The 22629-nt window shown below is 45.2% G+C and overlaps 1 protein-coding gene across 3 annotated transcripts in view; it reads left to right on the plus strand.

Annotated features, from left to right (window-relative positions):
• LOC124003048 (SLIT-ROBO Rho GTPase-activating protein 3-like) overlaps positions 1 to 22629 on the plus strand; it is a 133783-nt gene that overhangs the window by 71490 nt on the left and 39664 nt on the right. For all 3 annotated transcript variants that reach the window (XM_046311036.1, XM_046311037.1, XM_046311038.1), the window contains 3 exons: positions 4006 to 4068; positions 16163 to 16348; positions 20168 to 20296. In XM_046311036.1, the coding sequence (XP_046166992.1) occupies positions 4006 to 4068; positions 16163 to 16348; positions 20168 to 20296 (378 nt within the window). The remainder of the gene's footprint in view (positions 1 to 4005; positions 4069 to 16162; positions 16349 to 20167; positions 20297 to 22629) is intronic.

Below are 22629 nucleotides of genomic sequence, written 5' to 3' on the forward strand. Positions count from 1 at the left end.
GATGTTATCTACTTAATAAATCAAATCAAATTGTATTAGTAACATGCGCCGAATACAACAGGTTACAGTACAATGCTCACTGACGAGGCCCTAACCAACAATGCAGTTGAAAAAAATATGGATAAGAATAAGAAATAAAAGTAACAAGCTATTAAAGCGCTGCAGTTAAATAACAATAGCGAGACTATATACAGGGGGGTACCGGTACAGAGTCAATGTGCAGGGGCACGGGTTAGTTGAGGTAATATGTAGGTAGAGTTATTGAAGTGACTATGCATAGATGATAACAACAAAGAGTAGCAGAGGTTTAAAAGAGGGGGGGGGGCAATGCAAATAGTCTGGGTGGCCATTTGAATAGATGTTCAGGAGTCTTATGGCTTGGGGGTAGAAGCTGTTTAGAAACCTCTTGGGCCTGGACTTGGCGCTCCGGTCCTGCTTGCCGTGCGATAGCAGAGAGAACAGTCTATGACTAGGGTGGCTGGAGTCTTTGCCAATTTTTAGGGTCTTCCTCTGACACCGCCTGGTATAGAGGTCCTGGATGGCAGGAAGCTTTGCCCCAGTGATGTACTGGGCTGTTCGCACTACCCTCTGTAGTGCCTTGCGGTCCGAGACCGAGCAGTTACCATGCCAGGCAGTGATGCTATTGATGGTGCAGCTGTAGAACCTTTTGAGAATCTGAGGACCCATGCCAATTCTTTTCAGTCTCCTGAGGGGGAATAGGTTTGCTTGGACCATGTTAGTTTGTTGGTGATGAGAATGGGGACGTGCTCGGTCCTCTTTTTCCTGTAGTCCACAATCATCTCCTTTGTCCTGGTCACATTGAGGGAGAGGTTGTTGTCCTGGCACCACACGGCCAAGTCTCTGATTTTAAAGGTGTTTATTTAAAACAATAAAGAAAAAGAAAGGAAACCTGTCACTTCCAGTAGACCTCTTCCGTGTCACCGCCTTCTGGGCTCCAGAAGGCGGTATGATATTGTAATGATATTCTCTTATGAATAATTAACCATTTGTTCACTAAGATAAAAATAAAAGATGAGTTGAACTAAACTGAAGTCATAAGAGGCTGTGGCATCCCTATAGGATGTCTCGTTGTTGTCGGTGATCAAGCCTACCACTGTTGTGTCATCGGGCAAACTTAATGATGGTGTTGGAGTCGTGCCTAGCCGTGCAGTCATGAGTGAACAGGGAGTATAGGAGGGGACTGAGCATGCACCTGAAGGGCCCCTGTGTTGAGGATCAGCGTAGCAGAAGTGTTGTTACCTACCCATACCACCTGGGTGCGGCCAGTCAGAAAGTCCAGGATTCAGTTGCAGAGGGAGGTGTTTAGTCCCAGGATCCTTAGCTTATTGATGAGCTTTGAGGGCACTGTGGTGTTGAACACTGACCCGTAGTCAATGATTTGCATTCTCACGTAGGTGTTCCTTTTGTCCAGGTGGGAAAGGGAAGTGTGGGGTGCAATAGAGATTGCATCTTCTGTGGATCTATTGAGGCGGTATGCAAATTGGAGTGGATCTAGGGTTTCTGGGATAATGGTGTTGATGTGAGCCATGACCAGCCTTTCAAAGCACTTTGTGGCTACAGATGTGAGTGCTACGGGTCAGTAGTCATTTAGGCAGGTTACCCTAGTGTTCTTGGGCACAGGCACTATTGTGGTCTGCTTAACACATGTTGGTATTACATACTCAGACAGGGAGAGGTTGAAAATGTCAGTGAAGACACTTGCCCGTTGGTCTGCCAATGCTCGGAGTACACATCCTGGTAATCCATCTTGCCCTGCGGTCTTGAGAGTGTTGACCTGTTTAAAGGTCTTACTGACATCGGCTGCGGAACAGCTGGTACTCTCATGCATGTTTCGATGTTATTTGCCTCGAAGCGAGGCTTCCGGGTTCCGGGTTAGAGTCCCGCTCCTTGAAAGCGGCTGCTCTAGCCTTTAGTTCAGTGTGGATGTTGCCTGTAATTTTTTGTATTTTATTTATCCGTTATTTTACCAGGTATGGTGACTTAGAACACGTTCTCATTTGCAGCAACGACCTGGGGAATCGTTACAGGGGAGAGGAGGGGGATGAATGAGCCAATTGTAAACTGGGGATTATTAGGTGACCGTGATGGTTTGATGGTCAGATTGGGAATTTAGCTTTAGTAATCCATGGCTTCTGGTTGGGGTATGTACATATGGTCACTGTAGGGACAACGTCATCAATGCGCTTATTGATGAAGCCAATGACAGATGTGGTGTACTCCTCAATGCCATCGGCGGAATCCCGGAACATATTCCAGTCTGTGCTAGCAAAACAATCCTGTAGCTTAGCATCTGCTTCATCTGACCACTTTTTTATTATTGATCTAACACTGGTGCTTCCTGCTTTCATTTTTGCTTGTAAGCAGGCATCAGGAGGATAGAAATATCGTCAGATTTGACAAATTGAGGGCAAGAGAGAGCTTTGTGTGCATCTCAGTGTGTGGAGTAAAGGTGTTCGAGAGTTTTTTCCCCTCTTGTTGCACATTTAACATGCTGATAGAAATTTGGTAAAACGGATTTAAGTTTCCCTGCATTAAAGTCCCCAGCTACTAGGAGCGCCGCCTCTGGGTGAGCATTTTCTTGTTTGTTTATGGCGGAATACAGCTCATTCAATGCTGTCTTTGTCTTTATTTTCAGCTCTCTCCAGAGATGTTTGATCGGGTTCAAGTCCGGGATCTGGCTGCGCCACTCAAGGACATTGAGTGACTTGTCCCGAAGCCACTCCTGCATTGTCTTGGCTGTGTGCTTAGGGTTCTTGTCCTGTTGGAAGGTGAACCTCCGCCCTAGTCGGAGGTCCTGAGCGCTCTGGAGACGTTTTTCTTATCAAGGATCTCTACTGTACTTTGCTCCATTCATCTTTGCCTCGATCCTGACTAGTCTTCCTGTCCCTGCCGCTGAAAAACATCCCCAGAGCATTCTGCCACCAGCATGCTTCACCGTAGGGAAGGTACCAGAGTTCAATCTTGGTTTCGTCAGACCAGAGAACCCTGTTTATCATGGTCTGAGAGTCTTTAGGTGCCTTCTGGCAAACACCAAGTGGGCTGTCATGTACTTTTTACTGAGGAGTGGTTTTCGTCTGGCCACTCTACCTTAAAGACCCTGATTGGTGGAATTCTGCAGAGATGGTTGTCCTTCTGGTAGGTTTTCCCATCTCCACAGAGGAACTCTAGAGCTCTGGTTCTTGGTTACCTCCTTGACTAAGGCCCTTCTCAGCCAATTGCTCAGTTTAGCCGGGACGGCCAGCTCTAGGAAGAGTCTTGGTGGTTCCAAACTAATCCATTTAAGAATGACGGAGACCACTGTGTTCTTGGGGACCTTCAATGCTGCAGAAATATTTTGGGTACCCGTTCCCAGATCTGTGCCTGTCTCAGAGCTCTACGGGCAATTCCTTCGACCTCATGGCTTGGATTTTGCTTTGGCCTGCCATGTCAACTGTAGGACCTTATACAGACAGGTGTGGGCCTTTCCAAATCATGTCCAATCAATTGAATTTACCACAGGTGGACTCCAATCACGTTGTAGAACCATCTCAAGGATAATCAATGGAAACAGGATGCACCTGAGCTCAATTTCGAGTCTCATAGCAAAGGGTCTGAATACTTATGTAAATAAGGTATTTATTTTATTTTATATATATATATATATATATATTTGCTAAAATTTCGAAAAACCTGTTTTCGCTTCGTCATTATGGGGTATTGTGTGAAGATGAGCTGAGTTTTATTTTAATTTATTTAATCCATTTAGATTAAATGTAACAACATTTGGAAAAAATCAAGGGGTCTGAATACTTTCAGAAGGCACTGTTAAGATTTAAACCAATCCAGACAGGGTCTCATCACCACCAACACACTGAAAAACATTGCCTGTCAGTTTGTTGTTACAGGATATTCATCACTATTTTGACTATTTGTTGATGCACTTTATCCACCTGGATTGATTAATGTGAATTGGCCCTAACTGCTTTCCAACCCATTGATTTTCAGAGCAAGGACATTGGGATTCAGATGCACGAGGAGCTGGTAAAAGTGACCAACGAACTCTACACTGTGAGTACAACAAAACCCATCTTCTTTTCCCCTGTCAGAATCGATTCCTTCTCTCCTCTTGTTGCATCCCTACATCCAGACACAGCCCGTATCAAGGCCTCTACTGAGGGCAATGTGATGAAACTAGTGTTCCTCTTTCTCGCTCTCTTTCTCTTCTTTTTATCTCCCCCTCTCTCTCTTTCTCTCTCCAAACTGCAGTGTGATTCTCAGATGTAGAGGATGATATGGAGGAGGAGGTGGGTGATTGTTATGATGATGGAATGAAACGTTGCATTTCTCTCCAAGTGGGCCAGTTGCAGGCTGCAGCTCAAATCACTTCCACATTGCAATATTGTTCTGGTGCCAGTGGCTGGGTCCACAGTAACAGGAAGGCAAAACACCCCTCGCTCAACCATCGGGTCTACTGTATCTATGTGTCCGTCAGGGCTTCTCTCTATGCCTTTATTAACTCTTCTGTAAACTTTCCTTTGTGACCAGTGAGAAATCAAGGGCACACTGTGCTTCTGCCCCTCTGTCGCGTTGTGAAGCTCATACTGAAGGAGACACTGTGCCTATGTCTGGAGAAGCTCCAGGCAACTTCAGCTGTCCTCTTGCTCCCCCAAGAAGAGCAGACTTCGATGACTTATTCATCTGATGTCATGAGTGACAGGCTATCAAAGGACAGGGCTGGCACAGATGCCATCTCTCCCTGATTGGACCATCTGTCCACCATGACACAGTAAAAAGGGGCTATAGAGAGTTAGAATAGAGGTTATAACTCCTTTTAAAGGTGAAGAGAAAGATCATCAACCACGATCAGGGCCAAAGGACCAAGGACAGACCTCTTTATACCATTTACCAAGTGAAGCCTTAACCAAAATATAGGACTGCATAATAATGATAAATGCTGTTTTTTTTATACCAAGTCACTTAAGTATCTGTCTAAATGTGGTATGTTACATTTGACAAACCCATGTTTTCTCTCCACCGCAGACTATATTTTATTGACTGAATCAAATCTCCACGTTCAATCACTGCCTCTAGTCTATGCTAACTGACCCACTCTCACCCTGCACATTTCCTAACCCCCCTGTACACATTAAAGGCAAGGATATTAGAGCTCACGGCTCCATCAGCAGCACCTCTATCTTCCCTCAAGTCTGCCAGGCTTTCCCCACCAGGTTTATGAATGAGACAGAGATTGTTTTTCCTCTTAAGCGGCTGGTGTCCTAAACCCTACCCTGTGCGGGGTACGGCCCGGGGGGCTCGCTCCAGCAGCAGTGTGCATTTCAAGGTCACAGCCAGAGGAGTCCAAATGCATCAGAATGCAGACAAGAAAACAGATAATTACTCTGCTCCTCTCCCTGCTCTTCAACAGCTAGGGCCAGCCATGGCTTGGTTAAACATGTGGGCTGCTATCAGATTGAATGGCCATGATCATGTTTTATGATTGTTCCTCTCTTCTTCAAGCCCCATTTGACTCCTGTGGTGCCCCATTTCATTTTTGAATCTCAAAAATGAAACTAATCAGAATCGGAAACCCACAGATGTGCCATTTTCTCGAAATACTGATGATAATGATGATTGTGGTTTTGGCTGTCGTTATATTTATTCATTGTATAAAATGGCAGTTAAAAAACACGGGAACAGTCGAAGCTTTTAGCTCATTGGTAATCAGATGACAGAGCTTATGGACTGCAAACAACAATGCATTTTGCCAGAGGTAGAATTGCAGAAATCCCTTGTGAATCCCTTTAAAATCAAATCATATCAAATGTTATTGGTCACATACACATGGTTAGCAGATGTTATTGGTCACATACACATGGTTAGCAGATGTTATTGGTCACATACACATGGTTAGCAGATGTTATTGGTCACATACACATGGTTAGCAGATGTTATTGCGAGTGGAGCAAAATGCTTATGCGTCTAGATCCGACATTGCAGCAGTATCTAACAGGTAATATCTAACAATTCCACAGCAAAACCTAATGCTCATAATCTTGTAAAGGAATGGGATAAGAATATATAAGTATAAAATATATGGATGAGCAGTGACAGAGCGGCTAAGATGCAATAGATAGTAAAGAATAGATAGTGAAGGATACTGAAGTGTCTACATATGACATTAGTAATGCGAGATATGTCAATTCTTAAAGTGGCATTATTAAAGTGACTAGTGTTCCATTTATTAAAGTGGCCAATGATATCAAGTCTGTAGGTAGGCAGTCGTCTTTCTGTGCTGGTAATGTCTGTTTAACAATCTGATGGCCTTGAGATAAAAGCTGTTTTTCAATCTCCCTGTCCCAGCTTTGATGCACCTGTACTGACCTCGCCTTCTGGATGGAAGCAGGGTGAACAGGCAGTGGCTTGGGTGGTTGTTGTCCTTGATGATCTTTTTTTGCCTTCCTGTAACATTGGGTGTTGTAGGTGTCCTGGAGGGCAGGTTGTTTGCCCCCAGTGATGCGTTGTGCAGACCTCGCCACCCTCTGGAGAGCCCTGCGGTTGTGGGCGGTGCAGTTTCTGTACCAGATGGTGATACAGCCTGACAGGATGCTCTCAATTGCGCACCTGTAAAAGTTAGTCAGGGTTTTCGGTGAAAAGCTACATTTTTTCAGCCTCCTGTTGCGCCTTCATCACCACACTGTCTGTGTGCTTGGACCATTTCAGTGTGTCAGTGATGTGTACGCCGAGGAACTTTACACCTTCTCCACTGCTGTCCCGTCAATGTGGGTAGGGGGGTGCTCCCTTTGCTGTTTCCTCAAGTCCACGATCATCTCTTTTGTTTTGCTGACATTGAGTGAGAGGTTATTTTCCTGACACCACACTCCGAGGGCCCTCACCTCTTCCCTATAGGCCGTCTCATCGTTGTTTGTAATCAAGCCTACCACTGTACTGTTGTCTGCAAACTTGATGATTTGAGTTGGAGGCGTGCATGGCCACGCAGTCGTGGGTGAACACTGTGTACAGGAGAGGGCTGAGAATGCACTTGTGGGGCCCCAGTGTTGAGGATCAACGGAGTGGCAATGTTTTTTCCTACCTTCACCACCTGGTGGGCGGCCCGTCAAAAAGTCCAGGACCCAGTTGCACAGTGCGGGGTCGAGCCCAAGGGTCTCAAGCTTAATGATGAGTTTGGAGGGTACTATGGTGTTGAATACTATGCTGTAGTCAATGAACAGCATTCTTACATAGGTATTCCTCTTGTCCAGATGGGATAGGGAAGTGAACAGTGTGATGGCGATTGCGTCGTCTGTGGACCTATTTGGGCGGTAAGCAAATTGGAGTGGGTCAGGTAGGATGTCAGGTAGGGTGTCAGGTAGGATGTCAGGTAGGGTGTCAGGTAGGGTGTCAGGTAGGGTGTCAGGTAGGGTGTCAGGTAGGGTGTCAGGTAGGGTGTCAGGTAGGGTGTCAGGTAGGGTGTCAGGTAGGGTGTCAGGTAGGGTGGAAGTTATATGATCCTTGACTAGTCTCTCAAAGCACTTCACGATGAAAGAAGTCATACCTTAGCTTTCTTGGGAAAAGGAACAATGGTGGCCATCTTGAAGCATGTGGAGACAGCAGACTGGGATAGGGATTGATTGAATATGCCACATTCACTAACACAGGGTCTAGAGATTTAAGAGGGTTTGGCTGAAGCCATTGTTCAAACATTATTTAAGCTACTGAGACAGCTATTGATTTGAGGGCATGATGCTTGATGCCTGTGGCTTGAATTATATGTAGTGAATCTGAAATGAGAAATGAGAGCAAATTTCTTCATTGGATCACAGAGTCAATTATTCACCTGGCAGCTCTGATCCATTTAAACAACGTGTGTGTGTGTGTGTGTGTGTGTGTGTGTGTGTGTGTGTGTGTGTGTGTGTGTGTGTGTGTGTGTAAAGTTTTTTTCAATTAACCAGACAGTACAGGAGCAAGAAGTCCTGCTGCAGTTTTCTTGGTTCATTTGTTATTAAACTCTGCCACACTGGAGGCTGATTGTTTAATGAATGCAGCAGCACGCCGCCCTGGTAGTAAGTTTGTTGCAATACATTATGGAAAGGATGGAGATGTTCTGCTCTCTGTTTCCACCCTGGGTCTGAGATGGGCAGTACAGTCTGATACAGACCGTCCCAGTGCAGTGACTTACAACAGGTCTGGTTTTTCCATCTCTCTCCAGTTTCATTCCGGGGTGCTCCTCTGACTGTCATGGTAATTGTGTTAGCCATAATGGCCATGCTTATTGTAACAGGTCTCTTGAGATAACACTTTCATATTTTTCCAATTGACAAACTATAGGAAACCAATTTGGTTTCAATACACAGGCTTACAGAACACATAATCAAATATCAGAGTGGCATATAATTAAATGTAACCTTCATTTAACTAGGAAAGTCAGTGAAGAACAAATTCTTATTTACAATGACGGCCTACCCCGGCCAAACCCGAACGACGCTGCGCCAATTGTGCGCCACTCTATGGGACTCCCAATCATGGCCGGATGTGATGCAGCCTGGATTCGAACCAGGGACTGCAGTGATGCCTCTTGCACTGAGATCAATGCTGCAACCACGGTTCACTTTAAGTGGAAGTCACGTCTGTCTGTATTTCCACAATTAAATATGTTAATTGTAGCTTTCATCAGTGCAGAAACAGAACAGCCTCAGGCTATTGTTTGAGTGAAGACAGTAACCACATACACACACCTCCCAGAAGGTAGACCCTGCCTCACCTCAATGTTCCTGCAAATAACATTCTGTCTTTAGCTGTTGGTCTTTTAGTTGTGCTGCTCGAAGTTGCCTGGAAACCCTGTTTTCTTTTCACGCTGTTGGAGAAATGGGTTGCCAGCCTTGGGAGATGCGCACTGCTAGCCCTAGTTTCCCCAAACACTGAAGTGACTTCTTTCTACTGTGTACTCTGTCATATACCAGAATAGACAAGAGTTTGTTTTTGCTTTGCGTTTTTTCTTTGAAGTGTTTGCCTTTCAGATCTTTGAGTTTTTTTTTTACTCTCCTAAGACTTGTAGCGCCTTATGCAGTGGAGCTCTGTTGATGAAAGCATTGACTGGCTGGATGATAAAAATAAGCTGTTCTTCTGACTAAGAAACCTTACTATCATACAGTAGCAGTCAACTGGAAATAGTAGAGATTCTGTGTGTGTGTGTGAGTTGACATAAACCCAACCCATTAACCCTGTGATGTTCTTATAACCTTATTTTTCCAGATTAAAGGGAGTCATACCATCCGGTCAGATGATACTATACAAAGTGAGCATTAACTACAGTAAGAGAACAAGCTAGCTTTAATGTTAGGCTCTCTGTCTGTCTAACATCGAGTTATAGTACTGGATCTCGCTGCCGAGTTACACGCACAGGAAGCATTTTAAGACGCTGCACACATCTGTGCTGTACTTTACAAGGCTGCTGAATGAGCTGCTAAGACCTCCTGAGGCCAGACCACATAACAGTGGGCCTAACCCTCAGACAGACAGAGCGACAGACAGCAGAGTGGGTCTAACCCTCACAGACAGACAGACAGACAGACAGACAGACAGACAGACAGACAGACAGACAGACAGACAGACAGACAGACAGACAGACAGACAGACAGACAGACAGACAGACAGACAGACAGACAGACAGACAGACAGACAGACAGACAGACAGACAGACAGACAGACAGACAGACAGACAGACAGACAGACAGACAGACAGACAGACAGACAGACAGACAGACAGACAGAGTGGGTCTAACCCACAGACAGACAGACAGACAGACAGACAGACAGACAGACAGACAGACAGACAGACAGACAGACAGACAGACAGACAGACAGACAGACAGACAGACAGACAGACAGACAGACAGACAGACAGACAGACAGACAGACAGACAGACAGACAGACAGACAGACAGACAGACAGACAGACAGACAGACAGAGTGGGTCTAACCCACAGACAGACAGCACAGAACAGTGAGAGAGCAGCGGATAGTAGCCATCTTACAGGCTCCTGACCAAGTCTGCTATGTTGTGATTTTTTTATGCTATAATTTCCTTTGACTGGAAACAGCTTCTGGACATCAGATCAGCCATTACTAACCTTGATTTGGATGAAAATATCTACTTCGAGTCAGCAGCTCTGGACGTTCTACTTACTCCGGACCAGGCCCTAATCCCCGACTCGAAAAAGGAGGCGGTGGAGAAAGAGAAGCAGGCGAGTCATCATCCTGACGAGATTATGTCGACGAGCAAATAGACGACCATTGCACTCAATTCTATAGGCGAACATGCAGTCACTGGAGAACAAACTGGATGAGCTCTGTTCGAGACTATCCTATTAACGGGACCTGGAAAACTGTAATATTCAATGTTTCTCAGAGTCGTGGCTGAATGAGAACATAGATAATATACATTTCGCTGGTTTTTCTATGTATAATCAAGACTGGATGGCAGACTCGGGTAAGATGAAGGGGGGAGGGGTGTATCTCTTTGTTAACAAAAGCTGGTGCGCGATCTCTAATGTTAAGTAAGTCTCAAGTTACCATACTATTTACCAAGAGTTTTCATCTATATTTTTTGTAGCTGTCTATTTACCATCATAACTCGATGAAGGCATCTAGACCGCACTCAATTAGTTGTATAGGGCCATAAACAAACAAGAAAATGCACAGCCAGAGGCATGGTTTCTCGTCGCCGGTGTCTTTATTGCAGGGAACCTGAAATCTTGTTTTACCCAATTTTTACCAGCATGTCACCTGTGCAACTAGAGGCGACAAAACTTTAAATCACATGTACAAGGCCCCCTCTCTCCCTCCCTTTGACAAATCAGACCATAACTCTATCCTTCTGCTTTCTGCTTACAAGCAAAAACTCAAACAGGAAGTACCAGTACTGCGCTCAATATGGAAGAGGTTCGATATAGCGGATACTAAGCTACAGGACTGTTTAGCTAGCACAGACTGGAATATGTTCCGGGATTCATATGATAACATCGAGGAGTTTACCACATCAGTCACCAGCTTCATTAATAATTGCATCGATGATGTTGTCCCCACAGTGACCGTACGTACATACCCAAGCCATAAACTACAGGCAACAGTGATCTAAAGGATAGAGCTTCTGATTTCAAGGAGTGGGACAATAATCCGAAAGCTTATAATAAATCCCTCTATGAACTCCAACTAGCAATCAAACAGACAAAGCGTCAATAAAGGACAAAGATCGAATCCTACTATGTCGGTTCTGACATTTGACGGATGTGGCAGGGCTTGCTAACTATCATGGATTAAAAAAGTTAAACCCAGCCGCGAGCTGCCCAGGAACGTGAGCCCACCAGACCAGCTAAATGCCTTCTGTGCTCGCTTCGAGGCAAGCAACACTGGTCCATAGATGAGGACACCAGCTGTTCCAGACGACTGTGTGATTTTGCTCTTCATAGCCAATGTGAGAAATACATTTAAACAGTTTAACATTCACAAGGCCGCGAGGCCAGACGGAATACCAGGATGTGTACTCAGAGCATGTGCTGACCAGCTGGCAAGTGTTTTCACTGACATTTTCAACCTATCCCTGAACCGGTCTGTAATACCAACATGTTTCAAGCAGACCACCATAGTCCCCGTGCCCAAGAATGCCAAGGTAACCTGCCTAAATGACTATCGCCCCCTAGCACTCGCATCTGTAGCCATGAAATGCTTTTAAAGGCTGGACATGACTCACATCAACAACATCATCCCAGACACCCTGGACCCACTCCGATTAGCATACCGCTCCAACAGATCCACAGATGATACCCACATGGACAAAAGGAATACCTATATAAGAATGCTGTTTACTGACTACAGCTCAGCTTTCAACACCATAGTTCAAGCTCATCCCTCTGGGACCAAACGCCCCCCTCTAAAATTGGATCCTGGACTTGCTGACGGGCCACCTCCAGACAGTGAGGGTAGGCAACAACACATCCGCCTCCATCAACAGGTCAAGAGCTTCAAGTTCCTTGGTGTCCACATCACTAAGGAATTAACATGGTCCACACACACCCACACAGTTGTGAAGAGGCACCATTGCCAGCACAATAATTTAGCTAGGACTGTCTGGGAGTGGTCTGAGAGCGGGACCTAATTAGTTTAGCCTAATGGGGGGGATATGTAACCTGAACTAGCTCTTATTGGCAGAGGTTTGAAACTCTTTTTGTTATTGGTCAATTAACTTATACCGCCTGGTGATCAAATCAAATCAAATTGTATTTGTCACGTACACATGGTTAGCAGATGTTAATGCGAGTGTAGCGAAATGCTTGTGCTTCAAGTTCCGACAATGCAGCAATAACCAACGAGTAATCTAACTTAACAATTCCACAACTACTACCTTATACACACAAGTGTAAAGGGATAAAGAATATGTACATAAAGATATATGAATGAGTGATGGTACAGAACGACATAGGCAAGATGCAGTAGATGGTATTGAGTGCAGTATATACATATGAGATGAGCAATGTAGGGTATGTAAACATAAAAGTGGCATAGTTTAAAGTGGCTAGTGATATATGTATTACATAAAGATGGCAAGATGCAGTAGATGATATAGAGTACAGTATATACATATACATATGACATGAGTAATGTAGGGTATGTAAACATTATATTAAGTGGCATTGTTTAAAGTGGCTAGTGATATGATACATTTTTTCCATCAATTTCGATCCATTTCCATTATTAAAGTAGCTGGAGTTGAGTCAGTATGTTGGCAGCAGCCACTCAATGTTAGTGTTGGTTGTTTAACAGTCTGATGGCCTTGAGATAGATTGCTGTTTTTCAGTCTCTCGGTCCCTGCTTTGATGCACCTGTACTGACCTCGCCTTCTGGATGATAGCGGGGTGAACAGCCAGTGGCTCGGGTGGTTATTTTCCTTGATGATCTTTATGGCCTTCCTGTGACATCGGGTGGTGTAGGTGTCCTGGAGGGCAGGTAGTTTGCCCCCGGTGATGCGTTGTGCAGACCTCACTACACTCTGGAGAGCCTTACGGTTGTGGGCGGAGCAGTTGCCGTACCAGGCAGTGATACAGCTGCTGCGCCTTCTTCACAATGCTGTCTGTGTGGGTGGACAAATTCAGTTTGTCAGTGATGTGTACGCCGAAGAACTTAAAACTTACTACCCTCTCCACTACTGTCCCGTCGATGTGGATAGGGGGCTGCTCCCTCTGCTGTTTCCTGAAGTCCACAATCATCTCCTTTGTTTTGTTAACGTTGAGTGTGAGGTTATTTTCCTGACACCACACTCCGAGGGCCCTCACCTCCTCCCTGTAGGCCGTCTCGTTGTTGTTGGTGATCAAGCCTACCACTGTAGTGTCGTCCGCAAACTTGATGATTGAGTTGGAGGCGTGCATGGCCACGTAGCCGTGGGTGAACAGGGAGTACAGGAGAGGGCTCAGAACGCACCCTTGTGGGGCCCCAGTGTTGAGGATCAGCAGGGTGGAGATGTTGTTACCTACCCTCACCACCTGGGGGCGGCCCGTCAGGAAGTCCAGTACCCAGTTGCACAGGGCGGGGTCGAGACCCAGGGTCTTGAGCTTGATGACGAGTTTGGAGGGTACTATGGTGTTAAATGCTGAGCTGTAGTCGATGAACAGCATTCTCACATAAGTATTCCTCTTGTCCAGATGGGTTAGGGCAGTGTGCAGTGTGGTTGCGATTGCGTCGTCTGTGGACCTATTGGGGCGGTAACCAAATTGGAGTGGGTCTAGGGTGTCAGGTCGGGTGGAGGTGATAAGATCCTTGACTAGTCTCTCAAAGCACTTCATGATGACGGAAGTGAGTGCTATGGGGCGGTAGTTTGTTTAGCTCAGTTACCTTAGCTTTCTTGGGAACAGGAACAATGATGGCCCTCTTGAAGTATGTGGGAACAGCAGACTGGGATAAGGATTGATTGAATATGTCCGTAAACACACCAGCCAGCTGGTCTGCGCATGCGCTGAGGACGCGGCTGGGGATGCCATGTGGGCCTGCAGCCTTGCAAGGGTTAACACATTTAAATGTTTTACTCACGTCGGTTGCACTGAAGGATAGTCTGCAGGTTTTGGTAGCTGGCCGTGTCAGTGGCACTGTATTTCTTCAAAGCGAGCAAAAAAGTTATTTAGTCTGCCTGGGAGCAAGACATCCTGGTCTGCGATGGGACTGGTTTTCTTTTGTAATCCGTGATTGACTGTAGACCCTACCACATACCTCTTGTGTCTGAGCCATTGAATTGCAACTCTACTTTGTCTCTATACTGACGCTTAGCTTGTTTGATTGCCTTGCGGAGGGAATAGCTACACTGTTTGTATTCGGTCATGTTTCCTGTCACGTTGCCCTGGTTAAAAGCAGTGGTTCGCGCTTTCAGTTTCGCGCAAATGCTGCCGTAAATCCACGGTTTCTGGTTTGGGAATGTTTTAATCATTGCTGTGGGTATAACATCGCCGATGCACTTTCTAATGAACTCACTCACCGAATCAGCGTATTCGTCAATGTTGTTGTTTGACGCAATGCGGAACATATCCCAATCCACGTGATCGAAGCAGTCTTGAAGCATGGAATCAGATTGGTCGGACCAGCGTTGAACAGACCTGAGCGCGGAAGCTTCTTGTTTTAGTTTCTGTCTGTAGGCTGGAAGCAACAAAATGGAGTCATGGTCAGCTTTTCCGAAAGGAGGGCGGGGGAGGGCCTTATAAGCGTCGCGGAAGTTAGAGTAACAATGATCCAGGGTTTTACCAGCCCTTGTTGCGCAATCGATATGCTGATAGAATTTCGGGAGTCTTGTTTTCAGATTAGCCTTGTTAAAATTCCCAGCTACAATGAATGCAGCCTCAGGATATGTGGTTTCCAGTTTACATAGAGTCAAATATGGTGGTGATGTCGCCAGGCTGGCCAAAACGCCACCTATGCTAAACTAGCTGAAATTTCAGGCAGTCTTTTCAAACAGCTCTTACACTAAAATTGTATTATCATCATTTTCACAATTTCACAGTATTATTCCATCCTGTATTATTCTGAAACATGTAAAAACATGTTTTTAAGTGCACTGCCCTTTTAACAAACAGACATAAGATGCGTCTAAGTATTCAATTAGACAAGTTGTATTGCCAGTGTTTTTGGTGGAAGGGCTATACTGTACATCCCATCCATTACAGTTATTTATTTTGATTTGTGACAGAGGGAATATTGAGTGTCTGAATGCAGAGAGATCACAGTAGGGAGGGGAAAGGCAGAGAGCACAATGGTGTCATTATGCCACACAAATGGCATGGAATGAACAACCATTAGGTGATGAACAGTTTATCCTGATTTACAAACCCAGATCCAGGAGGAGAAGGGGGGTGGAGAGGGGGTGTGGATGTGTCAAGTCTGGCCCAGATGAGATGAGCTATATTACCACACACAGCCCTGGGCCCCCTGATTCAATCAGCCCACCATTGAAAACATCGTGTGTGTGTGTGTGTGTGTGTGTGTGTGTGTGTGTGTGTGTGTGTGTGTGTGTGTGTGTGTGTGTGTGTGTGTGTGTGTGTGTGTGTGTGTGTGTGTGTGTGTGTGTGTGTGTGTGTGTGTGTGTGTGTGTGTGTGTGTGTGTGTGTATGTGTGTGTGCTCACTGAGCTTAGGCCAACAAAGGAGCAAATAACAGTTTCCATATGTGTAAAAGTTGAAGAGCGTATATCATGCAGTTTCTCTCTGGATGCAGACTGGTCTGTGGATGTGAGATAAAGGAGCTGTGATGTCCTGTGCTTTGCCTGGCCCTGTTATGCATATTCATGGCCAGCTGTGGTCCTGATAAGAGTACTGATGGGATCCTGTTCCCTGTCCTTGTCGCTGGGTGAGCACCCGCCACCATGGATGAAACACAAGCCCCTCATGCAGTATTTTATGAAACAGACCCATTCTCCCCCTCAAGTCATTATTTCAAAGGGAAAGGGTTCAAAAGACGTAATATGGTTTTTGTTAGTTAGGGCACAGATTGTAATGAAACTTTTCTAACTAGCTGTCACCTCAGGTCACCCATTTGCTTGCTCTGTCTGCTGTTGTGAAGTCTTATATGAAGCCTATGTCCAGTTATTGTTGCAACTTCCTCATTCTTCCTCTGTGCTGCTCCTGCTCTTCCAGGTGATGAAGACCTACCACATGTACCACACGGAGAGTATCAGCGCTGAGAGCAAGCTGAAGGATGCTGAGAAGCAGGAGGAGAAGCAGTTCAGTAAGTCTGGAGACCTCAATGTCAACCTGCTGCGCCACGAGGACCGGCCCCAGAGACGCAGCTCCGTCAGGAAGATCGAGAAGATGAAGGAGAAGGTGAGGCTGACACCAAGGCTTGTAAGGGTTGTCCCCGACAAAAAAAAAAAGAAGAAAAGTTGTCTGTTCTTCCAATCAATCGATTGGTCGAAATTTTCAAACATTTTTTTTCTTTCTATTTATAGACACACCCTATGTTTGTATAAAATCAACTATATGTAGGCTACTGAGCTTGTCTGATGCTTTAAGCACTGCGATTAAAAATGAAGACACACAAAGGGAGCCAGAGATCAATATACTGTAGCCTAACCAGAAGAGAGAAAAAAACTGCTCTCGACCCTCCTTCTCCTGCTGCTCGCTGCCGCTGGCATTTGCATATTCTGCAAAGCTCCTGAAGTTGCCGGTTTGCCGGTAATAGGTTAAACCAGCGGTCAGAAACCTTTTCCATTTGGAGTGCCAAGTTATCATAACATTTCTACTGATCTGCGTGCCAGTTATGATTTTCATATGCGCATTTTCGTGGAACAGTTTCATTTAATTTATAATAAGGTCTTCATATCTCAGATCTAATTGTTTTGGTCACATACACATATTTAGCAGATGCTAATTCGGGTGTAGCGAAATACTTGTGTTCCTAGCTCCAACAGTGCAGTACAAAGTATCTTAACAATTCACAACAATACACACAAAATCAATGTTGTGGTTAATCAAACCTCTTATCTAAATGAAAAAGATACAAATCTAAAAGTAACTTCTGTTGCCATCGCCAATATGTACAAATAGCCTATATAAAGCCAACAAATAATAATATTACAGCCCTCAGGTAGAAAATATCCTGATTAAAAATAAATATCCTATAAATCACATTGGCTACGCATGGCCTGTCTGCAAGGAACTTGAAACGTTGCATCAACTATTAACTTGATCAGCCCAAAGCTCATGCTAGCAAACTTGCAACATTCTATAAAATATATTCTGGGCCCTCAGAGCTTCCAGAGTCAGTGAGCTCCGGACAGACAGATACAGCTGTAGGCTATTTGCACAAGGGATAAGAAGTAATCAGGTAGGCCTATTTTAGGAAGTTTCCACCGACAGGATGTTTTCCCCTCCCTTTCATGCTGAGTGGTTATCAAAAGGGAGAGAGCTGGAAAGATTTTTCGAATAGGCTGTGTTCAGGAAACAGAGTTAGTTTGTACTGTCTGAGGCAAAGAATTACTCTGAGAAGCTCCACAGTGATGGTGAGTTAAGACAATCAGAAATAGTATCAAATGGGCACATTTATAGGTATATATATATATATAACCTTTATTTAACTAGGCAAGTCAGTTAAGAACACATTCTTATTGTTGTTAACCTGCCTGGGCTCCAAACAAGTAAATGGAACACGTAAATGGAAATAAAATTGACCAAAACCTTTTTCTCACAAGTGTAGCCTAGGTTATGCGCTCTGCAATTAATGTGTCCACTCCAACAATGACAACAGTAAGACTGCAATAATAATACTATATATTGAATGCATTAACATAAATTACTGTAACCAAACAAATGTAGATTAGAAATGATGGGAATTAACAGTAAATGTACTTCTGGTGATACTGGTGTGCCGTCCCTGCTGCCTCCGCAATGGATTAGTCCACTCAAACAGGCGTGAATCAGACAGGTGTCTCGTGTGCCGTCCCTGCTGCCTCCGCAATGGATTAGTCCACTCAAACAGACATGAATCAGACAGGTTTCTCGTGTGCCGTCCCTGCTGCCTCCGCAATGGATTAGTCCACTCAAACAGGCGTGAATCAGACAGGTGTCTCGTGTGCCGTCCCTGCTGCCTCCGCAATGGATTAGTCCACTCAAACAGGCGTGAATCAGACAGGTGTCTCGTGTGCCGTCCCTGCTGCCTCCGCAATGGATTAGTCCACTCAAACAGGCGTGAATCAGACAGGTGTCTCGTGTGCCGTCCCTGCTGCCTCCGCAATGGATTAGTCCACTCAAACAGGCGTGAATCAGACAGGTGTCTCGTGTGCCATAATTGTTGTTATATATATTTGCCACTGCTCGACTAAACAATTGTCCAGTCGACTAAATGGGGTCAGGCTTGATGACCATAGTGTCTCCAACAGCTAGTGCTGTTGGCTGGGACTGCTGCTAATACTGTACATTGTAAACCTAGTCACTTCTGTAAAGTGATATTTTGTTCGGCAGGTAGAATAATTTTAGCTGGCTAAGGCCAGAGGGACCCTCTCAGTATTGTGTGAATGAAGGCTGTGTGAGAGTGGGTGCAGGTCCATTGTGTAAGCCCACGAGAGAGGGAGAGAGCGAGAGAGAGAATTGCCGTAGCATGGGTCTACACACACAGACAAATGGTGACTTCCAGGTCAGTGATCCAACTGCACAGTCTCTCTAGCTCATCCATGCCCATGATTCTAATTCATGTTAATTCTGCTTATTACCACACACTCTACTGCACTGTACTTAAGACACTGTACTTCAAACATGCATATTTCATTCTGGATTCTCAGGGGGAATTTCTTCATTAAAATGCGTCCATTATCAGTGCAGCTCAGGGAATCAAATGGCTGACAGCTTTCCTCCCTCCTCAGGCTGCCGTCTCCAGAGATGCTGGCAGGAGAACTGTACCATCCCCACGGACTATTTATAACTTGCTGTAGTTGTGAACGTACTTTCTCTCTGCGTTGTGACCTGATTTTGCCGGCTACAATAGGATTGTCGTTCAGAATCCTTAGCTACCTGCAAACAGAGTTGAAGAGGGAGAGGAGAGGAGAATCAAGCCATAATCCCCATTTCCCCGATGCAGTGTTTTCATTTGCACGATAATGGACATGGGACATTGGTGTTGGTGGACCATGTCTATTTGAAGTGCAAAGTGTATGTATTTGAAGGACATGCTGTCCAATAATCCCCAGGCTGCTGGAAGAGGTTTTAAGGAGCACTTTCAAACACAGACACGCAGATACTCGTCAATGTGTTGTTGTTTAATTGGCTCTCTTTAATCCTGCTTTGTGAGCCAAGTCTCAATGATTCTGTGTCACTGCGTTCCATTTGAGTCAATTGTTTTTGTCAATACCATTGTGTATTGTCTGGTAACGTCCGTTATCGATGCTATGTGAACAACAGATGACTACATATTATTTTTGATGAAAAATGTCATGTTTCCCAGCTGGATGCCACGAGCAGATGCAGCATGCCCAGTTAACCATAGCAACAAAGACTGTGCACCATTTAAAGCTACAGTGCCAGTCAAAAGTTTGGACACATCTACTGATTCCAGGGTTTTTCTTGATTTTTTAAAAACCATTTTCTACATTGTAGAATAATAGTGAATACATCAAAACTATGAAATAACACATATAGCATCATGTAGTAACCAAAAAAGTGTTTAACAAATCAAAATATAATTTTATATTTGAGATTCTTCAGAGTAGCCACCCTTTGCCTTGATGTACAATTAGAGCACACTAGAGTGAATGTTTGTTTGAGTCTGTTTTGGTTTTAGCAAGCACACTGCACCAAAACAGTATTTTATATGGCTGTTTCATTGTTCACATCTGGGCTGTACATTTTGTTGTGCTGAATTGAATTGTGACTCTGACTGTGAATGGCCAGCCTGGGTGGAACAGTTATGATGCTGTTATTATCTACAGGAAGCTTGTCAAAGAGCCTCTCTTATAGTGGATCCCTCTGACCTTTTCCCTGCCAACACTAAGCCAGGCCATCAGGCTGCACAGAAATTCTCCGATGTTATTGTGCAAATACCATTTAGCAAACTCAACGTTGCTTAATTTCATTAACCCCCCCCCCCCCTCTGTTTCTGTTTTCCTCTCTCTCACTCTCTCTCTCTCTCTCTTTCTTCTCTCTGTCCCCCAGAGACAAGCCAAGTACTCCGAGAACAAGCTGAAGTGCACTAAAGCCCGCAATGACTATTTGTTGAACCTGGCAGCAACGAATGCCGTTGTGGCGAAATACTACATTCACGATGTCTCTGACATGATTGATGTAAGTACGCGATAGGCACACAGGTTTCACTGTATCTCTCAGCTGGGACGGTCTAACGGTGGTCTAACGTTGGTCTAACGTTGGATGCTACACTAGATATTCTCACCATCTGTTTTAGTGTTCGCAGCCCATTTGCTGTATTGCTACAAGCTGCTCTGTTGGTTTGACTGAAAGTGTTTACCTCCATTTTGTGTCTCATAATCTCGAACAAAACAGTTTGATTCTGAGCCAGTCGGTAGTACTGTTGTTAAGTGTCTAACTGAATGGCTTTGCCAGATGTACATTACAATTCTACTGTATGTTACCACCCAACAGGCATTGTTAGGATTCTTCTGGAATATAAATGATGACATCCTGTCATGGGAATGGATCAGTGTTTGACAGTCAGAATGCCGTCCTGCTGGTCTTCTCTTCCCCTGTTCTCCTCTCCTGCCTCTGTCATGCCCTCATCTATCTGGGAGTGCTGTGAGGGCTGAGGCTCCTTAAGGGAGTTGTGCTGGGAGATGCGGAGCGTGTGTGTCTGGCTGTCACTGTCACACACCCCACTCTCCCAGGGAGCCAGGCAAAACACACTGATGGTGAAACATGACCCTTGGTGACACAGACACATGCACACCCTCACACGCGTACAGAGACTCCTCTGGACCTTCCTACTTCTACAGGGCAGAGGTGGAGAGAAACCACAGCCACAGGAAAACTGGATTGACAGGATCGAGAAGGGAGAATCTCATCAGAATCTATTTAAAACAAAACAAAAGTTTCCTCTCTTACCTCAAATCTGCAGTACCTCCAGGGTTTCCACCCTCTTCTGTTGGTCCGTATCTAATAAATAACGTGTTCCGTTTAACAGTATGCCACTTCCCCTTCAAAGTATCAATTGGATTAGAGAAATAGAGTTACATGACAGAAAATACCATACCTAGGTGAACCACCATCATAATTCAAAATGCAAAGCCAACACACCCCAGCAGCAAGCCTGTCTGGGAAGTCTGTGATTACAGTTGGTGAACGAGTTTGCTTTGTAGACCACTAATGGCTAGAGGAATGAAACCCTAGCCAGGGTCTGGGTGCAGGCTCTGTGCATACAGGCAGCAGTGTGGCCAGTGTGGTTGGGAGGGATCATTCATCCCCAGGTTACCTGGTGGTTCTTGCAGGGATCATTCATCCCCAGGTTACCTGGTGGTTCTTGCAGGGATCATTCATCCCCAGGTTACCTGGTTGTTCTTGCAGGGATCAATCAGCCCCAGGTTACCTGGTGATTCTGGTGACTCTGCCAGATGTGCCCCCTAGCCCCTCCCTCCCTGTCTACTGTGTGTGTGTGTGTGTGTGTGGAGGGGGGGGAGGGGTGTACTGTGGTATTGGCCTAGGCATGCCTGGCCAGTTCTAAAACTCTCTGGTTGGAGAGTTGTATACAGAGATCCTGCATATTTACAGAATGCATATGATGCGATTGTACTTAGAGGCTTGAGGCTGGCTAGACTTTAAACAGTTCTAAACATCAACTGTGTGAAGTGTGAAGGAGCTGGCCTGGAGCTCTAGGTTACACAGGGTTCCGCCAGACAGAGACCTCTGGTTGGTGGCTGTGTCTCTATGCTGGGTCACTTTGTTGGAGCTGCTTCCTGTGCCTGGCAAGTGAAAGGGGACATGTCATGGCAAATCCTGCCGTCCTGCAGGGAAAGGGATTGTGAGCATGACTCGCTGTGCCGGGTCTTGCCGCCACAAGCTGGACAGAGGATAAGGGCCTGTTTGTCATGCCACACAGAAACAGTCACTAGCAGCCAGACATCAAAACATGCATCCAAAACATGCATCCACACCGCAAGAAGTCAGTCCTGTCTATTAAAATCAATGGAAATAGATTGCAGATGTCTTTTGCATGCAGATAAACAATGTCATCAGTTTTACAGTACCATTATTTTACCTGTCAGCGCTCCTGCTACAGTATACTTATGATAGAAGGGCACTGGTGAAATCAAGGCATGAATCTCATTACAGACTGCCAGTGTGTTGGTTATGGGATGTGGCTGTTGAAATAAAACTCTGTACCTTAAAGGGCTCTGTGCTGCCGTATCCTTCCCGATTGTACACTGACCCTGTTATAAAATAACCGCTGCTATGGGGATTTATCCTTGGAGCCGAGTGCAACTTCCGGTGCGTCTATTAAAGAGCGTTTAGAGAATCACAGAGCAGTCTGACTCTGGCCCCTCTGGCCTCGAGGCAACCCACTCACCGCTCTGCTCTGCTCGGCTGCAGTAATTAGGTTAGGTTTATGCAGCTCCATGGTTGAGCTAATTATCCTATAGGTGTCCTACTGTGCTTGCTCTTCTAATTCG

The sequence above is a fragment of the Oncorhynchus gorbuscha genome, linkage group LG18, assembly GCF_021184085.1.
Source record: "Oncorhynchus gorbuscha isolate QuinsamMale2020 ecotype Even-year linkage group LG18, OgorEven_v1.0, whole genome shotgun sequence".
Classification (NCBI taxonomy): Eukaryota; Metazoa; Chordata; class Actinopteri; order Salmoniformes; family Salmonidae; genus Oncorhynchus; species Oncorhynchus gorbuscha.